This window comes from Thunnus albacares, chromosome 1 (genome assembly GCF_914725855.1).
Source record: "Thunnus albacares chromosome 1, fThuAlb1.1, whole genome shotgun sequence".
Lineage (NCBI taxonomy): Eukaryota > Metazoa > Chordata > Actinopteri > Scombriformes > Scombridae > Thunnus > Thunnus albacares.
In genome coordinates this window covers 11,586,323-11,608,948 of record NC_058106.1, presented here as the reverse complement: position 1 = coordinate 11,608,948, position 22,626 = coordinate 11,586,323, and the positions used below count along the sequence as shown (strand labels likewise).

General features: G+C 41.6%; 1 protein-coding gene across 8 annotated transcripts in view; it reads left to right on the top strand.

The window, feature by feature from the left end:
• The window catches only part of chd9 (chromodomain helicase DNA binding protein 9), a 76,120-nt gene that overhangs the window by 48,571 nt on the left and 4,923 nt on the right, over positions 1 to 22,626 (top strand). For all 8 annotated transcript variants that reach the window (XM_044329970.1, XM_044330071.1, XM_044330062.1 and 5 more), the window contains 25 exons: positions 581 to 698; positions 1,041 to 1,127; positions 1,391 to 1,528; positions 2,364 to 2,485; positions 4,214 to 4,457; positions 6,278 to 6,454; positions 6,773 to 6,916; positions 8,086 to 8,341; positions 8,856 to 9,066; positions 11,125 to 11,320; positions 11,694 to 11,876; positions 12,868 to 13,053; positions 13,338 to 13,448; positions 13,590 to 13,789; positions 14,217 to 14,416; positions 14,615 to 14,774; positions 17,647 to 17,736; positions 18,688 to 18,791; positions 19,117 to 19,234; positions 19,373 to 19,430; positions 19,611 to 19,659; positions 20,033 to 20,273; positions 20,428 to 20,633; positions 21,342 to 22,217; positions 22,397 to 22,566. In XM_044329970.1, the coding sequence (XP_044185905.1) occupies positions 581 to 698; positions 1,041 to 1,127; positions 1,391 to 1,528; positions 2,364 to 2,485; positions 4,214 to 4,457; positions 6,278 to 6,454; positions 6,773 to 6,916; positions 8,086 to 8,341; positions 8,856 to 9,066; positions 11,125 to 11,320; positions 11,694 to 11,876; positions 12,868 to 13,053; positions 13,338 to 13,448; positions 13,590 to 13,789; positions 14,217 to 14,416; positions 14,615 to 14,774; positions 17,647 to 17,736; positions 18,688 to 18,791; positions 19,117 to 19,234; positions 19,373 to 19,430; positions 19,611 to 19,659; positions 20,033 to 20,273; positions 20,428 to 20,633; positions 21,342 to 22,217; positions 22,397 to 22,566 (4,645 nt within the window). The remainder of the gene's footprint in view (positions 1 to 580; positions 699 to 1,040; positions 1,128 to 1,390; positions 1,529 to 2,363; positions 2,486 to 4,213; positions 4,458 to 6,277; positions 6,455 to 6,772; positions 6,917 to 8,085; positions 8,342 to 8,855; positions 9,067 to 11,124; positions 11,321 to 11,693; positions 11,877 to 12,867; positions 13,054 to 13,337; positions 13,449 to 13,589; positions 13,790 to 14,216; positions 14,417 to 14,614; positions 14,775 to 17,646; positions 17,737 to 18,687; positions 18,792 to 19,116; positions 19,235 to 19,372; positions 19,431 to 19,610; positions 19,660 to 20,032; positions 20,274 to 20,427; positions 20,634 to 21,341; positions 22,218 to 22,396; positions 22,567 to 22,626) is intronic.

Sequence of the window (22,626 nt, the reverse complement as noted above, 5' to 3'; positions counted from 1 at the left end):
ATGTACAGATGTCCTTTATGAAAGGATGCTGAATAAGGACTCTGCAATCTCACAAGCACACAGGCATCTCAGGCGTCCTTGGGACATCTTTCAGTATCACAGAAAGATGTATCAGTATCATGTATGTTATCATCACATTTTGCAACAGTGATTTCATTTTTATTCTTCTAACTCAGGGACATTATTAATAATTCCAGCTCCTTCCCACAGCAAATTATCAATTTGAGAGTATGGAAAATCAGGATTTATGAAACAGGTTTACTGCTTCAGCCTCCCAGAGAAATAATTTCTTTTCACATGACGGATAATCTGTCATCAGCCAGATCACATTCATTACTTTTTCAGGCCGATGATGAAAAGGATGGAATGTCATATTTGATTTTATATAGTTCAGCAACTGTGTGAACAACATGTCAGTTAAAGCCTCTATGATCACATCTGCAATCTGTGATCACACCTGGTGGCCTCAGCAGTTGCCCCAAATGATATTTAGAGGGTGTTTTTCAAGGTTTCTCACCCTGGTCTGATCGTGTATTTGTGTGTGTTTTTCTGTGCGTGCGTGTGTGTGTGCGGGTGTCAGCTCCTACCTACACTGTGAGTGGGCTACAGAGCAGCAGCTGGAGAAAGACAAGAGGATTCAGCAGAAGATCAAACGCTTCAAGATGAAACAAGCACAGAGGGCGCTCTTCTTCGCAGATGTAAGGCTGTGTGTTTGTGTTTGTGGACATACTGTATACTGTCTTTGTGTGGATACACTTATAGTATGTGGACATTTGGTATGTGCAGGTGTGTGTTAATTTGGCGTCTGTTAGGACATGTGTGCATGCATAAAAATAGGATATGTTTATGTGTGGACGTTTAATATATATATTTTTTTTGTTTGTTTGTGTGGGCAGGCACATCTGTGTGCATATATTTGAATCTCTTTACTTGCTCAGTCGATAAAGTAGTGATGCTTTTCTCAGACTCCAGATGGTGGGTGGGCACAGGTTTATTATCTCTTTTTTTCCATCCATTCCATTTCTTTCCATCTCTCTCAGATGGAAGAGGACCCCTTTAACCCTGACTACGTAGAGGTGGACAGAGTGCTGGAGGTGTCATATTGTGAGGACAAAGACACAGGGGAGGTAAACCTAATGCTTTTTCATTTGGTAATCATATCCGTTTGTAGTGTGTGTATTTATGTGTCTGAACATGTTTTACTCTTTTTCAGTTTTTTGGTGGTTTTGTTCCTTTGAGTTATATTCTCCACTCTAGCGATGTCTTTGTATTTCAGAAGTGCCCAAGGCCATCCTAATAGGCTTCCTCGCAGCCTTTGTTAATATTATAAAAGCAGAGCTTGGCCTCGCTCTAGTCTTTCTCAGCGCTAATTCTCCTCTGCCTGCTGCAGGAGGTGGTGTACTACCTGGTGAAGTGGTGCTCTTTGCCTTATGAGGACAGCACCTGGGAGCTGAAGGACGACGTAGATCAGAGCAAGATTGAAGAGTTTGAGCAGCTGCAGGCAGCCAAGCCGGACTCATGCAGGATGGTGAGCCATGCCCACCTACATTCCTTACTTATCACCATATTTCCATTTTACCCTGTTGCTCTCATACTGTATATATTTTGTTTTGTTGATGGTGTAGGATTTAGAATTGCTGGTACTAGTGCAGTGGCCGTTCAAAATGTGCCTGTTTGGAATGGGCCAATTGCTTGGCCTCCGGTATTGCTGCTTGCAGCTTTCTCGAGAACTGCCCATCCAAACAATTTCACAGTTGACACTGCACTTCCTTGGGTCCTCAGCCGTACACCTGCCAAGTGTGAAGTTGATCAGATGAATGGTTGTAGAGAAGACAGACAGACAGACAGACAGACAGACAGACAGACAGACAGACAGAGACTCCTTCCATTTTAGTTAGATGGTATTTTGAAATAATTAATAAGGGAGTTTCCCTTTTAAAAAATCCTGTTTCTTTTGTATTATTTTATTTGATTCAGGTGGAATCGTTGATAAGAAATTGTTTATGCTATACGCATGTAACATTGCATCCTAAAATTAATGGGTATCATTAGTCAAACATGAGATTCATGTACACACAGCGAAGTGAAGAAACCTAAGAGAAACACACACACCTTGTGTCAGTTACTTCAAGAGCAGTGATGTTTCAGCTGGAAAAGTAAAAATAGTATTTTGTTTTTTATTAGAGGTTATTTCATTTTCTCTTCTTATGCCTTTTTTCTTTTTAGTTCATCTTGCCTTACTTTTAATAAGTGTATATATATCACTTCCTTGCCTTCCATAGAAATGTTTTCATATCAAATTTAAAATCACAATTAATTTCCAAACTGCTGTATGAACTCTCATTATAAAATTTGTCACTTAGGAGCGGCCCCCAGCCAATCTGTGGAAGAAGAGGGAGCAGTCGAGAGAATACAGGAATAGCAACAGCCTCAGGGACTACCAGCTAGAGGGGGTCAACTGGCTCCTCTTCAACTGGTACAACAGGTCAGTTATAAGTACGGCATATGCATACCTGTACACACCTACAGCCCTTTCACACTTACAAACCAGGGAAAACATATTGCCACGGGTGTGAATTGTTCATTGTGAATAGTACGTGACCAGTGTCTGTAACCCTGATTTACCAGGGTTTTTTGTGGGTGTAACACTGTTTATCTGCATCACTGTAATGCACCATGTCAGATGTGGATGTGTTCACAGATGTGCAAATAACAAGATTTTACATTAGTATAAGGTGTAGAATCCATGGATGAGATGAGAGTCAGTGTTGGTAGTGGTCCCGGGCCTTGTTGATGAGGCCAGCTGCAGTCGGGAAGAAACTGTTGTTGTGGCGTGAAGTTTTGGTCTCGATAGATTGCAGCCTCTTGCTGGAGGGGAGTGTCTTATTATTTGATTAATCCAGGTACATTGTTAAAATATTATGCTATTTTGTTGGAGGCTAAACTTATAGATATATGAATGAGGAGTACAAATGGCAGTAAAAACAGAAAATGAAGCAGACTAGACAATTTCTAACAACACCAGGTATAAGCCATGTCCACTCCCGGTACAAATTTGGATTCAGATACTAATACAGATATTTCTGTGACAAACCGATAGGGATACATATGTAGCTTTGTGTTACACCCCTAACATGTAGTAAAATTAGTATACCTTACACTTCAAGCAAATTGTACATATTTGCTTTCAGTAATCCCATGCTAATAAAATACTACACTATATTAATTGATTCAACGATTTTGTATTGGCCGATTTGTATTGCAAGAGAATTCTTGTGCATGGGGACCACCATTAATGAATAATGAATCACTTTCCCTGGTCTGTGTGTGTGTGTGTGTGTGTGTACCACGCCGTGACTTGGCTGTATTCACATTATTTGGTTTATCCTGCAAGGAGAGTCAAATTTCCTGTCAAGGTGCACATTGCTGCAACAACAATTGCTTTTCTTTGCCCACGATCACAAAAGAATTGAAGCACAGTACATTTGGAGTACAAAGTGTCAGTGTGCTTGCATTAACCCTGGGAATTGGCTTTGTTATGTGTGAGCATGCAGGAGTTTGTGTATGCCTACGCAGAGAGATTCATCAAAAGTAGAGAGCTGCTTAAGAGGCCAGTGGGAATATCTGCACGTTGCAATTAGCATCAAGACATAATACCCCCACCCACTGGACAGCTGAATAAATGGTTTGCCGGAGTACACCACACAGCAGAGGCAGTTGCATTTGCCATTATGTTGTATCTCATCTCTTTGTCTGTTATTACTGCCGATGAGGTCTTTTTCTCCTTCGTTGTTCTCTGTTTATTCTTTTAATATCTTGTGCTTAGTGCATTTCCTTTGTTTCCCTTTCTTCTTCCTCTATTTCTTAATCTTTATCACGCACTTTTTCTTCCAACACACATTTGTTGTGTGCTTTTAACCAATACAAGAACTGTTAGAACCAACAGAAATGCTCACCATAAATACACGTTACTATGTCCTGGTGGTATGGAGACATAATAACTCATGCAGCAGCATGGTCCAAATTTGAAGCACATTCTGTCTAATATACTTGCATGCCAGGAGTATAATCGTTAAATTTTCACACAGTTGACATTAATTTTTTAAGTGTCTCATCCAGTTTTTCTACACACAACTTCTCATTCTTGTTTTTATTGTATCCCAATTATGTCTCTTCTTCTTCCCCTCTAACCCTTGTTATCTCCATCTGTCAGACGGAACTGCATCCTGGCAGACGAGATGGGCCTGGGAAAGACCATCCAGTCAATCACATTCCTAGATGAAATCTATCGCGCGGGCATCAAGGGGCCATTCCTCATAATTGCTCCACTCTCCACCATTGCCAACTGGGAGCGCGAGTTCCGTACTTGGACCCATCTTAATGTCATCGTCTATCATGGAAGCATGGTCAGCAGGCAGATGCTCCAGCAGTATGAGATGTATTTCAGGGATGCACAGGTAAATGAGCGCAAAACACAGAGATCTTTTTGCCTACAACTTTCAGAGTGGAGGTGATAGCTGTATGTTTGAGGTATAGAACCTCAAACATACTACACAGGAGTAATGTGGCACATAAATTATATCACATACCATTCTCAGTATGTTCCTCTCTTTGAGAAAAATACAACATCAATGGAAAGCGTCTGTGCTTTGTTTTATTGGCGGTGTGTCCTCTCAAGGCTCAAGACACGTCTTGTTGTAGCCAGTGAATTTCTGTTTAACTTTATTTCATCATATATTTTCCTTGAGCAGTAGGGCAAGAATCAGTTGTAGGCACAGCTTGGCCTCCAGCTTGTCTCTATCTAATACAAAAGGAATTGAGAGGTTTGAGAGGCCTTTTAGTTTATCTCAACATACCTAATCTACCCTTTTGAAGACAGGCACGCAGAAAGCAACATCGCTGTGCTTACCTTTAGACCGGAAAGCAGTGATTCACTTTGATTAAAATAATCACAGTGCTTTTTTAGAAAACAGCAGCACAGTGTCAGCAACATGAAGTCCTGTGAGTAATCTAATGATATGTTTCAAAACAGGAGGCCTGCATACAACAATAGGAGTCAGATATTGAATAGCCAGGCAGAACGTGATTACCACGTGTAACATAAAGGCCAGAAACACTCAGAGGGACTCAGTAACTACTGCAGCAAACTCATATAAACCACAGTTTCAGAGGAAAACAAATCACCTTTGGATAGACAGTTATACATTTTAGAAAATACACATACATTTTGGAAATGGATTCGTAGGTCAAAGAGCCATAAAAGACCTACAGATATGCTTCTAAATGTGGGTCTTGCTACATTAATCTAAAGAAAACATTTACATGTATTCATGTAACCTTAATTTGTTTATGAAGCCCATCTTTGCTTAAAAGGTAGGGCATGAGAATGTTTTATGAATAAGGGGTTTATAGTGCTAACGTCACATATAACAAAAGATTCAAAGAAGGGCACATGCCTGCCAGTAATAAGTAGGCTGGTAGGTAGTTAGTGAGCCTCAGGCTGAGGCGCTCTGTGGTTGGCAGGCCATGTGATGTGTCGCAACAGGCAGTTAGGAGCTCTTAGTATTCAGACGATCCGTAAGAGGAATGAACTCGAGCGAGAGTAGAACAGAGCGCAGCCGCCACCAGACTGTCTCTCAGGCAGCCTGTGATGTCATAGCAGCCCCCAAGGGGAACTCTCTGTCAGTGCTGCTCAGGCATATCAGAGGGAGAGGCTCCTCTACAGCAGTCTGTTGGCTGGCTGGCTGTGGGAGGGGGTTACTGAATAGCAGAGTATCCCAGGAGGACTGTTGTCAAGGCAATAGATACAAATGGAGAGGCAAGGTGAGGCAATACCACCCCAGACAGACAAACAAACAAATAAACAAACAGGATAAGTACTCACTGGTGGTTGTGCTCTCATGTCCTTGTTATACTGTAGATAGCTTCCCAATGAAAAGGTGTGTTTTTAGATTGCTGATGAAATCTAAAACTGAAGTAAGCCACGTGTACTTTAAATATTCATGTGTTTGCAGCATTTCTGTCTGCACTCTTCTCTATTTTACAGTTTAATCATTTGCATAGTTCTCTGAATACAGTTTTTTGAATGACTGCACACATTCTTCATAATTCAAATTTACTAAAAAAAAATCACAGAAAATTGACATACCTTCACCTGTAAAACAGACACTATTTCTGGTGCATCATAACACAAAAAATGACCTCTCTAAAAATGTTGAGTTTTTTTTTTTTAGATGTTTTATGAACCAATCTGACAATCTTCCCTTTTTTGCTTAAGGGTCGTGCGATACGAGGTGCTTACAAGTTCCAGGCTGTTATCACCACATTTGAGATGATCTTGGGAGGCTGTCCCGAGCTCAACGCCATAGAGTGGCGCTGTGTTATCATCGATGAGGCCCACCGCCTCAAGAACAAGAACTGCAAGCTGCTAGAAGGCTTCAAGCTCATGAGTCTGGTACGTAAACCATCAGCTTAGAGGGAGAAATGGGAATGAAAAGTCATTTCAAATAACACACAGTGCTGTGCAGAGTTTCACTGTGTAGTTTTCAAACTAATACAATCTATTTTGACTTGAATGAAATGCTCAAAACATTATGTCTAGCCCTCCTGTTACACTCTGTTATGCTGTTTAATTAAGTAGGCAAGCCTTGATACAGAATGTAAGAAATGATCATTAATAAACCAATAATTGAAAAAAGTTTGTTTCAGGAGGACTTTTGATAAATGAATCTAATTATAAATACTTTAACATTCTACTCTTGTCGTATTTCAGGAGCACAAGGTCCTGCTGACAGGAACTCCTCTTCAAAACACAGTGGAGGAGCTTTTCAGCCTGCTTCACTTCCTGGAGCCTGCGCGCTTCCCCTCAGAAAACACCTTCATGCAGGAGTTTGGAGACCTCAAGACTGAGGAGCAGGTGAGCCTGCAGATACATGGACAACATGGCCTAACATTTTTATGTTTTGTGAATGATCAGAATCAGTCATACAACAGATATCAGAGTGAACATACAATGTAATAAGAGATGAAATTATCAAATAATGTAGTTTGAGCTTCTGTTGTTATTTCTGTCACCTTAAGGTTTACAATTGTTTCAAGGAAAGACAATTTTTAGTGTTGGTGTATTATATGAAAGGACAGCCAAATTGTTGTCTTTTTTAGACCTTCACAGCACACATCGTTGCTCAGATACAAAGATCCTATTGGTACAGATGGAACCCTTGAAGTGGAGCTTTTTTTAACTAGGCCACAGTGACATTTTGTACAGCACACACACACACCATATGGTGGATAATGGTAGGAGATAATGGAGTATTATGCTACTCATTGTATTGACACAATTGCTCACAAGAAAAATGCCTTTTACCTTTCCTCTACATACTGCTGGTATTTGGCATTTCGTTCGCCAGTAACACTGAAGATAAGTCTGGGGAAAGACCATTACAACATGTTTGAAGTGTCATTCTCAGGCTGAAAGTTAAAATATTTGGAACAGCTACAGCTGTACACTGGATACTAAAACTAGAAGCTCTTAGTGCCAGTGGGAATGTGAAGTCCTTTTCATAGTAAAAGCTCTTGATGTTAAGAGGTTCTCGTTCACCATCACAACATAACTGATGTTAGACAAGGGCCTGTATGTGTAATGCTGTGATGGTAAATATGGAATAAAGAAATGTATTAAGTCTATAGTCAGATATTAATAATATACAGAATATGATGTAAAGCCTTTGATATAAAATACTACATTCTAGTTCTGTGTTTGGTTACTCCTACTAGATTACATGTACTTTACCCAGTTGTGTAGTTTTAGTGGTTCTTTGCCTCTGCGTCATCCATTACAGTCGTGGGAGTTGAGGAAAGGAAACTGAAATGCTTGGTCTGATGCTGCACTGCAATCAAATTTTGGATACAATTATTGACTATAATAAATTATTCTCAACTTGGCAATGGAAAACTGACTGGAACACATCAAAACCTTTTGAAATGTCATGTGACACTGTTTGTTTTGGCTCCTGCTCTAAACCAAGTCAAGTGCAGCCGTTAGTGAATTTCATAACTGTAACCGTCATCTTTTTTGGCCCACAGGTACAGAAGCTTCAGGGTATCTTAAAGCCCATGATGCTGCGTCGGTTGAAGGAGGATGTGGAGAAGAAGTTGGCCCCTAAAGAAGAAACCATCATAGAGGTTGAACTCACCAACATTCAGAAGAAATACTACCGTGCCATCCTAGAGAAGAACTTTTCTTTCCTGGCTAAAGGAGCTGGCCAGGCAAATATGCCCAACCTGGTCAACACAATGATGGAGCTGAGAAAGTGCTGCAACCACCCCTACCTCATCAAAGGTAGGATGATACTTACCAAGTGACTGTTTTTATTTTTAAATACTGTTGAAATATACAGTTGTAATTTTGGCAGGCAAAGCTGCAGAAGGCCTACAATTCCACAATTTCCTGTTTAGTCTTGTGGAGGAGAAGTGGACACAGTTTAGCAGATTATGGTGATCACTATAATTTGATGCCTCAAGGGATCGTTACATCAAACTCTGCATACCGGTGATGTTGGATTAAGAAAACCATGAGGATATTTGCATCTGCACTGAGTCTGCCTAGTATTTGTCACCAGTATCAAATCTGTAGGATCACATTTGTAGCATATACTCGTAAAATTCATGCTGTATATATTACACAGGCATGTAAAAAGTTGACAGTAAGATGAGGAATGTATTTGATGCAGAGATATTTCTGAAGTTTCTCTTTGTTCATCTGTATGAACAGTAGAGCCCGTATCTTCATGAATGCACACTGAAAAGCACAAAGACACAGTAATGCTAATGTATCAATTTCTTCGCTACGCCAGGGGCAGAAGAGAAGATCCTAGAGGACTTCAGGGAGGTGTATAGTCCTACTGCCATCGACTTTCACCTGCAGGCTATGGTGCAGTCTGCCGGGAAGCTGGTCCTTATTGACAAACTGCTGCCCAAGATGAAGGCCGGAGGGCACAAGGTGCTCATCTTCTCCCAAATGGTGCGCTGCCTGGACATCTTGGAAGACTACCTCATTCAGAGAAGGTAATGATGACAGATCAGATGATTAAGGACATTCTGACTGAAGTCTGGAAAAGAAATCATGCATTGCAAAAAGTGGTGTGTGTGTGTGTACATGACAACAGATCGTAATTAAACAGTGTGATATTTATTGTTGCAAAGGGTAACAATTTCTGTCAGTGTATGTAGGGAGGAAAATCAACTTGTGCTGAAAATTTACTGCAGAGATCGTCCCCCCCCCCACTTCTTTTTCCTGTTGAACCGCTGCTGCTCAAAAATGTAAAGCCACTTTTATCCTCTGGCTTCATATGGTTCTTTAAGATTAAAAAACTTGTGCATGTGACAGTTAGGATTTAGTGTGAACGTTATAACTAGGATTTACAATATACTGGGAACTATAATTCATATGGCTGCAAATGATTAGGAACAGGATATCTCTATTTCTGTAGAGATGTGTTTTAGCATGTGATACATGACGGCCAATGGCCAGTGAGAGCAGTTGGCAGCAATAACAGATACCAGCAGCATTAGCAATTAGAGGTATGGAGCCTCAAAACAACACATCCATCCATCTATTATCTGCAACCATTTATCCTGTTCTGAGTCACAGGGAGCAGGAATCTATCCCAGCATGCACTGGGCAAAAGGCAGTGTGTACACACAGACGACACATATACAGACAAACACCTTCATATTCTCACTCTTCATTCTTGCATATCTTTGGATTGGTGAAGGAAATTGTCTTAAGTAATTGCTCTGGAGGGGAAACATCGAGTAGTATTTTCTTCTCTCCTCTTTAACTCTGTGTATGGCTAAACAGATCTCGAATCTCGCATCGTTTTGCTAAAGCATAAAAAAGTCAGTCCTTTTCACAGATGCATTGGTAAACATACTAATTTAATATAACATCTGGTCTGCACTATGAGGGTTCATTTTCAAAGATTAAGGGTTAATAAATAGAGCTATTTCACTATCTAAATAATGTAATATGATTTTCTTTTATTTACAGTATTTGTTGATTCAGGTCAAATCAGTCTCAGTCTTTTTCTTGTTTTTGTGCTAAAAGAGTGATTTTTCTTTTTGATTTTTTTTTTAACCTAAAACGGGTGTGAATTAAAAGCTTTAAAAATGCAAGTCTGTTTCCTTGCTCACAGAGCACAGGAGCAGCTGATAAAGATGATGGACACCATTTGTACTTATATCATGGCCATAAACCTACTATACAACTTAAGTACAACATTGCTTTGACACTCAAATTGTGAGCTTGGTCACCTTGCTGTGTGTGTCTGGTTCTGTCTGTGTCAGCAGTGTCTTGAGTAATGTCCGAAAGCCCCATAAAAACCTGATGGAGTGAGTGTTCAAGACATTCTAGCCAGACAACAAGGGGGAGGGTTAGGATTTAATTACATTTAGGAATTTCATATTTACAACTAAGCGTTAGGGTCTCTGGTTCTCATCTTTGCCTTTATTTTTTATTCATTTTCACTCCTCTTCTTCCATCTTTTCCGTTTCACTTTTCTTACTCTTTTGGGTCTTTTTCTCACTTTTCTTTTTGTTGCTTTCATGTCTCTGTTTCTGCCTCTCTCGCTTTTTCTTCTGGCTTCCCTCCAGCAGCTGGAGCACACCCTAAACTATTGTAAACACGAGGTGCTGTGCAGCACAGACCTAGACAAGGTTCAGCAGCAGGTTACAGAAGCCCTCAGGGCTCCACCACATTAGACAAGAAGGAGTTTCTCCTGACTGGAAGTGGATTACCCCGGGGAGGGTGGGGGGTCAGAGTGTGGGAGGGGATGAGAAAAGATGAAAGAGGATCACCACACAGAGAAAGAGTTTTACCTTTTGAGGGTGCCTTTTTTTAGGTGTACATCCAGGCCCAGTCCCAGTCCATAAGTACAATGGCTGTTTCAGTTATGACAGGTCAAGATAGTTTTTAAGAGCTTAATTCACTAATCAAACTACTCAAGAAAACACAAACATAACCAAACTTCTTATATTTAATATTTAAGTATAAGTGAAGTATCTTTCAGATAAGCCACGTATTGAATGCATTATTGTCACAAACAAGCATTTTTTGTCTTGCAGGTACTTGTATGAGCGGATAGATGGACGTGTTCGTGGAAACCTGCGGCAGGCCGCCATTGACCGCTTCAGCAAGCCTGACTCAGACCGCTTCGTTTTCCTTCTGTGTACAAGAGCTGGAGGCCTGGGAATCAACCTCACAGCAGCAGACACCTGTATCATCTTTGACTCTGACTGGAACCCGCAGAACGACCTGCAGGTAGGACATACATACACAAACACATATACGCACACACGTACACGCAGTAGTCTATGCAATGTACCACTGTGGATATGTACCACTAATGTTTAGGCATTAGAGAATTCTGGCACACTAACGGTTATCTCTTGTGTGACATCTGCTCATGTAAACACTTGCCAGCTAGACTCATCACCATGGAAAATGCTTTACACTGTGTCCAATCAAGAATACATGAGCATTACTTCATTATTTACATTAGCCTTTATCATGTAGAAATTTTTCATTTTGATCAGTGATTTAAAAGCAGGTGTCAATTAGCTTAAACTTCAGATATAGAAATGAAACCTATTTGCACGTGTATTGCACTACTCCGTTTTTCTGTTCTTCACAGGCCCAGGCTCGCTGCCATCGGATCGGTCAGAACAAGGCAGTGAAGGTGTACCGTCTGATCACCAGGAACTCGTATGAGCGGGAAATGTTTGATCGTGCCAGCCTCAAGCTGGGTTTGGACAAAGCAGTGTTGCAGAGCATGAGTGGCCGAGATAACAGCCTGGGAGGAGGTACTGGGGGAGGGGTAAGTTTGAGAATTGTCCAAATGGCCTGGAATAGAAATGTGGAATTAAAACATTAAGTCTTTAAAATTATGTTCAGTTTATTTCCAAAGAGAAGTGTTTGTTTTCAGACAGTGCTTGTGATTATAAAATCCAATTTCACAAGTTGACCTTGGCTGGACATGACATTTTTCAGTTTAACTATTGCATCATTAAACAGCTGTATTTTCTTCTTAACATACTCTGTCATACCCACCAAACTCATTTTACAACTTTTTTTTTTTTTTTTTTACTCAGCCACCCTCTTCTGCAGCTACTCATTTTATCATCATATTTAAAATGAATTAAAACCTTTAAAATCTGGAAAGGAAATTAAGAATTTAAGTTTAACCAGAGTCCTCACAGGACATTGTCTTCTCAACAATAATAAGTCAACACTTTCCGATATCATCAGTCCCGAATGACACCAGAGAAACTCTGTACCATACGGCAGACAACAAGAAGATGCTAAGCAAAGGAAAAAGAACAGTTTAAACACCCTAAAACTTGGAGCTCACTCTTAAAATTTCCACTTCAAGTGTAACCGATCCTATTAGAGTCTAATCTCTCTCTGAGGGCGTGTGTCAACAGTGTGTGAAGTGTGTAGGTGGATGTTTAGCTGCAGTTGGTGTCCTCTGAGAATTATCTGAACTATAAGGGGGTTGTTAGCTATTAGCAGGTCGCCACATCTGGTTTGACTGAACATATTTGCATACTAAACAGCTGTTGGGGTTAGATACAGGGCTGCTGCTCTTATTATTTTAATACTCCGTGTGTGTGCGCTGTGTATTAAGCAGGCTATTTCTGAGAACACTTAGACTTTTGTAGGTATTAACAGTAAGTTTTTCCTCAAGCATGTATGTAACATGTACCTTACCAATGAATTTTGCAATATTATTTGGTAATGTCACTTATTTTTACTCGGTGGCTGTGTTTTCTTTCCCCTCACTGCCAAACATTCTCCTTACCTCCCAGGCGGTGCAGCAGCAGCTGTCTAAGAAGGAGATCGAGGATCTGTTGCGACGTGGTGCCTATGGGGCCATCATGGATGAGGAAGATGAAGGGGCCAAATTCTGTGAGGAGGACATCGACCAGATCCTCCAGCGCAGGACAAAGACCATCACCATTGAGTCTGAGGGACGAGGATCCACCTTTGCGAAGGTGGTGCAACATGCACACAACACTTTATATATGATGATTCTGTTGTAGCTTAATATAGTGCATTGTGTGCCACTATATTACTATGCCGTGGCTTTTTCACTCTCACTCTCTTTGACCATAAATGTATTTTATATAATTCAACAATAATGTCTTTTGAAAGTGATGTGAATATTTTACAGGTCACTGACTGTTTTTGATTGCCAACCAATAGCAGCTCATAGTTAGACGTACAGACAATGGTCCAGATCATTATGAATCGTTATGATTCTGATGTCTGCTTTCAGGCCAGTTTTGTGGCATCCGGAAACCGCACAGACATCTCTCTGGATGACCCCAACTTCTGGGACAAGTGGGCCAAAAAGGCAGACATCGATGTGGATATGGTCAATGGCAGAGTAAGTACTGCACCACAAATGACAGAATACACTGAATAAAGAATAATAAGGACATTACAGAAATGGCACAACTCTCCAGATCATGTTTTATATGAACGGAAAACCCTTTGCTGAAATTTTGATTGCCCCTCCCCTCTACAGAACAGCTTGGTGATTGACACTCCCCGTGTCAGAAAGCAGACTAGGCCCTTCAGCGCCACCAAGGATGAGCTGGCAGAGCTTTCCGAGGGTGAAAGCGACAATGACGAGACCAAACCTAAACTCAGGCGAAACCATGACCGCCTCAACAGCTATGGACGCACAGAGTGCTTCAGAGTAGAGAAGAACCTGCTTGTATACGGGTAAGATGATTAAAATTAGTTTAAGCCACTATCAACCTACAGCAGCCTGACTGAAACACATGTAATACAATGCAGGACAGATAAATCTTCTACAGTCAGTAATGTTTCCTCACAATGTTCCCCACTGTAAATGGCCAATGGCAGTTTTCTACAAATGAACAAAGCCATCATCAATGTAATTGTAAAACCATGTACATGTTGAGTTTCACCACTGAAGTGTCCAAATAGTATACCCAAACAACATTTTAAAGTTCTCAGGCACCATGCCTAATATCAGGCATAGAGCAGTTTTAAATTAATATAATATTTAATTCAATAAATTGTACACATTTCCTCCTGGACAACTTTTCAGGCTCACAAATGTTTTCTTGATTTAATCCCTGTGTAAATAAGGAATTTAATAAAATATTTTTTTTTCGTTGTCCAGCTGGGGTCGTTGGAAAGATATTCTCAACCATGGGCGTTTTAAGAAGCAGCTGACAGAGTGGGATGTGGAGGCCATCTGCAGGGCCCTGCTGTCCTACTGCCTGGTCCATTATCGTGGAGATGACAAAATCAAAAGCTTCATGTGGGACCTGATTGCTCCTACTGAAGACGGACGCACTAAGGAGCTGCAGAATCACCTTGGTGAGTCTCAGGATGTATAAGCTTCATTTGGCTGTCCTAAATACAACAGATGGCGGTAATATCAATGTATCACTATGAGTCTGCAGATGATATCACGAAAAGGTTATTGCAGTACAAGGAAAGGTGATAAAAATCAATACACATGGAGAGGTTGTACTAAGTGGGATATGACTTTTGACCCCCCTCTTCTTCCATTAGGTTTGTCTGCTCCAGTCCCTCGAGGTAGAAAGGGTAAGAAGATGAAGACCCAGTCCAGCTCTTTTGACATCCACAAGGCTGAGTGGCTAAGGAAGCACAACCCAGAGCACATGCTTCAGGACGACGGCTACAAGAAACACCTTAAACATCACTGCAACAAGTAGGTGTTTCCTTATCCAGCTATGTTTACATTGTACACTTAACATTTTAAGCATTTAGCTGACACTTTTTATTAGTTACAGTGTGTATATTCCTACATCTCCAACAGTACAATAAACTAGAATTCGTTTTCCTTTTTATAACCAGCTCTTTATAAGAGACCAGTAGTAGTAACCACACAAGATAAATATTATTGGCTACTTGAAATGATTTTCATAGATGAAAGAGACAAAAAGGGTTGGAATGTCTTGTATTTTTCAGGATTTAACTCGCTTCATAGTGCACATGGTGACTAATAGTCTACCACTTGGATATTTTATCTCTTGTGGGTGAGAATGTGTGTTCTTTTGTGTCTGTGTTTAAACCTTTATCCTATTATAGCAACTGGCAGGTGGTCATTATTCTCCTCTAGCACAGATTGTATCAGTTTATTTTAATAGAATGAAGCCTAAGTGTATGAAAATACAATTTGCACGTGGTTCAAATTTTAACTGCAGCACCTCCAAGCAACAGTAATTAGGAAGCACTAACACAACTATTGGAGCCGACACTTTACTGATTCATTAACGGACATGCATCACATGGAGACCAGCTGACTGATACAAATCTTAATGAGACTTCAGCCCAGCTAATGGCTGTCACAGATCTCTCTTATTTACAGACAGAGGGGAAAAGATAGGCCGTTGAGATATAAAGCCAAATAGATGGCTGCTTCTTTTTAAAAGGGGGGCTTGTGTCCATAGGGCTTTGGACACAGAGCACTGCAGCGTCCATAGAAAGTTCCCCATTGTTTCCTGGTCCAGTAGTGCTGAATCCAGGGATTGTCTGATATGTGACAACGGGCAAATGGGGACACACAGTCAGCAGGATTTGCTGACTTCTGCGTTTTCACTCTGAGGACCTGGAATGTGACTGGTGGGGTTGGGGGGGCGTTCACTGGCTTCCTTAACAGGATCATAAATGTAGGATAGAGCTCCTACAGAGGACTAGAAAGTCTAGGAAGTAATGGGAAATGATTTTGACACTTTCCAAAAGTTTTGGAGTTGTTACTGTGTAGTAATATCATCACTACCTTCAGTGCATGCTGTAATAAAGATGTGAAATTGTGATTGATAAATGCTCTATAGTATGTGTGATAGGATTTTGAGAAAGCACATTAAAGAATGCTATGGTGCTTTGAATTGCATCTGTGAGGCAGCATCTGCCTGTTACACTGGCTTTTGATGGATTGCTTTCTGTGAACAGACCATGAGGGATTCTTTGCATGACGCTCATGTCATGCATACTTTGCTCATTTGCTCCCGGAAGACTGTATGACTAGGCTGAGATCCTCTGCAGCCTCTCTGAGTGAACCACAGCACACACACACACACACACGCACACACACACAAAGTAAGGACTTGGAAGGAGAGTGATGAAGGGCTGTGCTGACAGGCAGAGGAAGCGGCAGCTGCTCCTGGGCGGGTCCAGTCACACAGGAGGATAGAGGGTGGAGGAGGGAGAGGGAGGAAGTTCAAGACTTTGATTTAGCTGAACTCCAAGTCCAGACTGGTCACCACAGACATCCATCACTCAGACAGACCAACAGACCTCGGCACTGCAGTTTTTCTTGGTCCTGTCAGTGAATCAGGGAAGGATTTTGGGCTCATTTATAACAATATTTAGCTGAGTTACAGTGTAAGAAAGATGGAATTCCTGGCATGCTGTATTTCAGAGCGACATTCCTCAGTTCTTTCACTGCTGTTGAGCGAAGCGCACAGCTCTCAGTCTGCAGACGTCAATAGTTTGGCAACAGAGGCTGGACACCTGCAGCCATAAAATTTACTTGGCAAATTATTTTTCTTATCTAATTTGTATTAATTTGGTTTGTAAAAGTTTTTATTATATTTTAATGAAGAGTGAGATTTAAGGATTTTCATCCAGGAAAGCTGTATGTCTCAATTTGGATAAAACTGCCTAAATATCCCTGCTCATTTGAAAATGGCAGAGTATGTCTTCTGAGATGTAGCCATTCAGGAAAGAATAATCGTAAATCAGCTAATAATTCAGCAATGTTCATAGAGAATTTTGTTTTCATGTGTTTTCATTGTGTCATGTCTTTCTGGTGTTGCAAAACCTGAGGGCCTTGCAACAGCAGAAAGACATGACACAATGGATTAAAAAATTATTTTGTGTTTATAAACAAATGTTAACGTGAAACACTTTCTACATTAAGCAAAATCTCAAGCTGTACCAGACGTTACAGCGTGGCACACCACCGCACCGCCGTTCCCACCACTTCACTCTGTCTCTGCTCAAAGCCTTCTGGCTGTGATGTGTGATCATGCATCACAGAGCTAATGTCTCCCCTGTGAGTCAGCCTCTCTCTACCTTGTCAGCCTCGACTTCCCAGCCTTCATCTACTGCCAGAGCACGACCACATGATGATTGGAGAGAGACTGTTGTCTGTTGATTCAGTCCTCAGAGCCGTGCGACAGAGCTGCTCATGACTCCCTGTGTGGTTGATAAAATAATGTCGACTTCAGTGATAGTTAATTGATCAGGGATTGTATGCATTGGTCACGGTGACTCACAAAGTGTGTCCTGCTCTGTGGAAGGCCTGTACAGATAATGATTTATAGCCGTACACTGTTCATCACAAAAAGGAATAACCGTACAGGCAGATCAATTGTAATGTGTGCTGTTAATGTTATGGCAATGAAATGATAGGACTTCACAGTATAATCCTGTTTGTAATTCATTTCACTCGTGTGCATTGTGTTCATCAGGTTGCTGTGTGACTCTGGGAACGTGTGTGTGTGTGTCGGTTCTGCTCGCTCAGCGTTTGTGCATGGTCAGGGCTTTTTTGTGACCAGTGGGCTTTCTCTGTGCAGGGTGCTGCTCAGGGTCAGAATGCTCTACTACCTGAAACAGGAGGTGATAGGAAGCCAGGCCCAGCAGGTACTAGACGGCGTGGAAGCAAGGTGAGCTCAACTTTGACAAACTCAGGTGTTACATTACCTCACATACACTTTCCCTATGCTTTATCATTGTTGGCTTTATTCTACACCTTTTACCGCTTGGAACAGAATCACTTAAATCAACTAACACAAATACAATTCACAGAATATATTTGTGCTAGTTACACATTAAACAGTAGACGGCATGTAATTGCTGCTCAGAAATGGAATTCCTACACAGATGGTAAGATAAATTTAGCAGCTTTATTACAAGAGCTTAGACCAGGACAGAGCTGTCTACTGCCAATAGCAGTGTTTCCATATCAAGGTGAATTAGCTGCCTCATAATTTTTCTTCCTTTAGTGTGAGTGTGGTCATTAGCATATAGTATCAACCTGTTGAAGGAAGAAACAGCTGATCAGCCAAATGAATAAGAAAGCTATAGAGCTCCACCTGCTGGTGAAAGATGGGCATTTTTCTTGTTTCTGATATAATGCTGTTCAAAATGGTTCATCGAAACTGTTAACAAGGAAAGCGTCATGCAAAGTTACATAGGGCTTTTATTGTTTCACAGGTCTTATGTTGTTGTTTTATCAAAAAAAGCCTTCCAGAGAAGATACATGTTGGCCTCCTGAACAGCCAGAAGTCTTTGCATGAATAGTAAACTAAAACAGCAATGGAAACAAATTAAAAAGCAAGTGGGGGTTCTTTTCTAAATCATAATCAAATGTAGGTTTTTCAAAGAGAGGACTTGTATACAATATTTGCCTGTATCAGGAAAAGCAGAATGAAAATCTGCAGAGCTCTGGGCCCAGAGATGGAACGGTCTACTGGCGTAAATTTACGTAACTGCCTCTCACAAACCGCGTTGCAATAAAGGAACTGTGTTTAAGCCAAAACTGCAGTCAGAGTGCTAGAATATAAGTAAGTGTATGAAATTTCTTCCCACAATGTCTGTCTGAAACTCCTCCTCAGTGAGATAAATATCTGGGTGCCAGAGCCTGATCATTCTGAGCTTCCAACCTTGTGGTGGGATACCGTCTCTGATAAGTGTCTGCTGCTGGGTATCTACAAGCATGGTAAGTAAACTCAGTGCTTACTGTGACTAATTATTTGAATTCCCATATTGTATAAAGCCATGTCATCTGGAGGTGGCATTAAATCCTACTAGCCTCTACTGTACTTTTAAAGCAGAAACAGAAGAGGAAATAGTCAGTACCTGACAATTTTATTTTCACTGATAAATTTTGGTGTCACTTTTATAGTGTATTTGTGTATGTGTTTTCCATTGATAGCAAGTGATTGTGGGAAAATGTCCAGCTTGTGTTTGTGGCCCTATCTAAGGTTTCCATGCATTATCCTTTGCTAACCTTGGTGTTTGCTTATCCTCCTGTGCACTCCCAGGTTATGAAAAGTACAACACTATCCGTGCAGACCCTGCCCTGTGCTTCCTAGAGCGTGTGGGACGACCGGATGAGAAGGCCATCGCTGCCGAACAGAGAGGCAATGATTTCATGGATGGGTGGGTACATGACCTGGGCCTGAAAAACATTATTTGGTCTTTGTTTTATCTCGCTTGACTAACATTTAGATATTTTTTAAATTTTCTCCACTAAGTTGTCAACTGCAAAAATGAAACAAATTTTATCTGCATGTGCAGGGATGTAGATGATCCAGAATACAAGCCTGCTCCAGCCCTGCTGAAGGACGATATGGAGGTAAGACCACAGGAACCAAAAGGGAATATTGGCCCTCTGATAAGGCCCAGTAACACTCTATTGACTGGCTGAAGACATTATTCCCTTTGTACATTTGTGATTTACTATGCAATCCATCACTATCTTGTATGTTTCCTGTTTGAATATGATGTGATAAACGCACACTGTCTTCTCATGTAGGATGATGCCTCTTCTCCTGGAGACTTGGTTGTCACTGACAACGCCGGAGGTGAGTATTAGATGCTTGTAATCCACCAAGGATTATCATCATCATAATTAGGCTTCCCACATACAGGAGCAATCTAGAAAAGTTCTGAAATTTTAAATGTTCAGGTCTGGAGTAAAGATGAAATCTGCACATGCAAAATGTTCTTTGTTCTGCACATTAGTGGAAAAAAACAGAAATAATGGCACTTTGTCACAAAACTGGACTTATCTCATTTATTATTAATGATGTGTCAAATTTGGCTGCAAACTTAATTACTTACTTAAATTAATAGTGACTAATTTTCATAGCAGTGTTGTTACTCACTGTAGATAGAATTTATTAAAAAAAAAAAAAAAAAAAAAAAATAGTGAAACGGAAAATTACTCTGTTCCAGATGCAGTTCCAGTGACGGAAGGTGAAAGTATCTATTGGCCCTCTTCTTCGGTGCTGACTGCCAGGCTGAGGCGTCTGATCACAGCCTCCCAGCGCTACACCAAGAGCCGGCAGATCCTCCACATCCACCAGGCTCAGTCTCAGCAGACCATGATAATGTCTGCTCCGCTCTGCCCGCTGCCCCCCACACTCAACGACACCCTCAACCCCAAGATGGCTGCTAAGATTGAACGCCAACAAAGGTCAGTGCACAGATCAGATCAATGATTGTTTGAGAAAGAAATATATCTCGGATGTTTAGACTAATATTTCTGTGATAAAGTCAGAATATATTATTGTAACCACAGAATATAGATGTAAATTGGAAAATTTACACTGTAATAACACTGTCAACAGATGGACCAGGCGAGAGGAGGCTGACTTCTATCGGGTGGTCTCCACTTTTGGTGTTGTTTTTGACCCAGACCTTGGACGGTTTGACTGGACCAAGTTCAGGGCCATGGCTCGACTGCACAAGAAGACTGATGAGAGTCTGCAGAAATACCTGTGTGCTTTCACCGCCATGTGCAGGCGGGTGTGTCGCCTGCCACCCAAGGAAGGAGGTCAGAAGCCTATTTGCTTATTCACACATGAACACACACACATATAAACAAGTCTTTATTAATATACATCTGAAGTGAAGAGGTCTGGATACTCAGGAGACCACATCAACATTTTGCTTTTGACATTCAACAGTTTCCCACACAAAGTGTTAGCCTGCTAGACCCTATGATCATGAAATTATGTGCTTGTCCAGTTGCTTTTTTTATTTCACTGACAAATAAATGAGATCTGAGTACTTTTGAATGTATGGTGTTGTCAGAACACTGCATATTATGCTTTGTCCGTTGTCACACACACGCACACACTTCTCAAAATGAGTTCACCAGCTTTTCACACAGAAAAGATGGGAGCAGACATAACTAGCATACATGAACCCAACTGGCGAGAGAAAACAATTAATGTGACGTTGCTAGTGGTAGAGGAAACTAAATCAATAAAATATTTGGGTTGCAACCATTACAACATCTAAAACCATTTTACACTCATTCCTGGCTGTAAATGGTTTTATACCGGTGAGAGGTCGGTAGCACCTTGGTGAACAAGCTGGCTCAGCAGTACTGAGGCAGAGGAACTGATAAGGTTAATCATTTGTGGAAAGACAAACAGTGTGCTGTTTAAACTCCAGGCACAAACAGGTCTTTGGTTTGTACCTGTAGAGCAGCCTTTATTTCCTCTCACACAAGTTTTCTCGTATGTCTTTGTTCCAGACTCTGCAGTGGACCCATCTCTGACCATCCAGCCCATCACAGAGGAGCGAGCGTCTCGCACACTGTACAGAGTAGAGTTGCTTCGCCAGGTGAGAGAGCAGGTCCTTCGTCACTCATTACTCTATGAGCGCCTGTCACTGTGTCAGATGAGCTCTGACTTACCCGTGTGGTGGGAAGCTGGTACTCATGACCGTGACCTGCTAATTGGTGCTGCCAAGCACGGCGTCAGCCGCACAGACTACCACATTCTTCGAGACCCTGAGCTCTGCTTCATGGCTGCCCAACGCAACTACAGCCAAACAAAAGCTGCACAGCAGCAATCACGCACATCCACCCCGCTCCTACACCCTCAGTACCAGGCCACCAGCTCAGTGTTGACAGGCTCTCCGGCGCCTCCAACAGCCCCGAGAGACCCAGAGCCCTGTGGGGTTGTACCCAAAGTGGAACCAGCCTCAGAAGGGGAGGATAGCAGGGAGAAGCATGGGGAGAGTTGGAGTCCTCCTCGAGCGCCAGCTACTCCTACAGGTCTGGAGGAGAAGCCTATTCCTGAGATGAGGGACAGTGAAAGGCAGATGGTTGCAGCACGAACGAAGCCTCTCACTCCCAACTCCTCAGAGAGGAAACCCAAGAAGACCAGCAAGAGAAGCCGCAGGGAGGCCAGGCGTGGCTCAGAGTCCGACTCAGATGGCTCCTCCTCAAGCTCTTCATCCCGCTCCTCTTCCTCTTCATCATCATCGTCTTCTTCCTCGTCACATTCCGGGTCCAGCTCTTCCTCCTCTTCATCGTCTTGCTCCTCTGGCTCTTCATCGTCATCCTCCTCTTCCTCATCATCTTCTGATGACAGTGAAAGTGAGGGAGAGGAAGGAAAGAAGAAAGGTGAGTACCTCTAACCCTTTTTAATATGTAGGAGACAACTAAGTAAACCATATATACCATGCAAATTCGATTTTTCTGTTGCTCTTTGGTACTTTTGCTTAGTATTCAAGAAGTCTCTGACACTAAAAAGTTTCAGGTGTGTTTCTAATGTCTTTCTCTGTGTTCTGTCACGTTCTCAGTGCCTGCAGCAACAAGTGTAAAGGGCTTTGATGAGGACAGTGTGGCATCTCTGAGCACTACACAGGATGAAACGCAAGACACCCATGTGGCTGAGAACGGCATCACCAACAACTCTTCGCATCCTTTCCAGGGAGGAGGATACATGCTTGCTGCATCATACTGGCCAAAGGTGAACCACTGTACTGTAAACACGTGCAACCCAGTCGCTGTTATTGATATATAATGACAC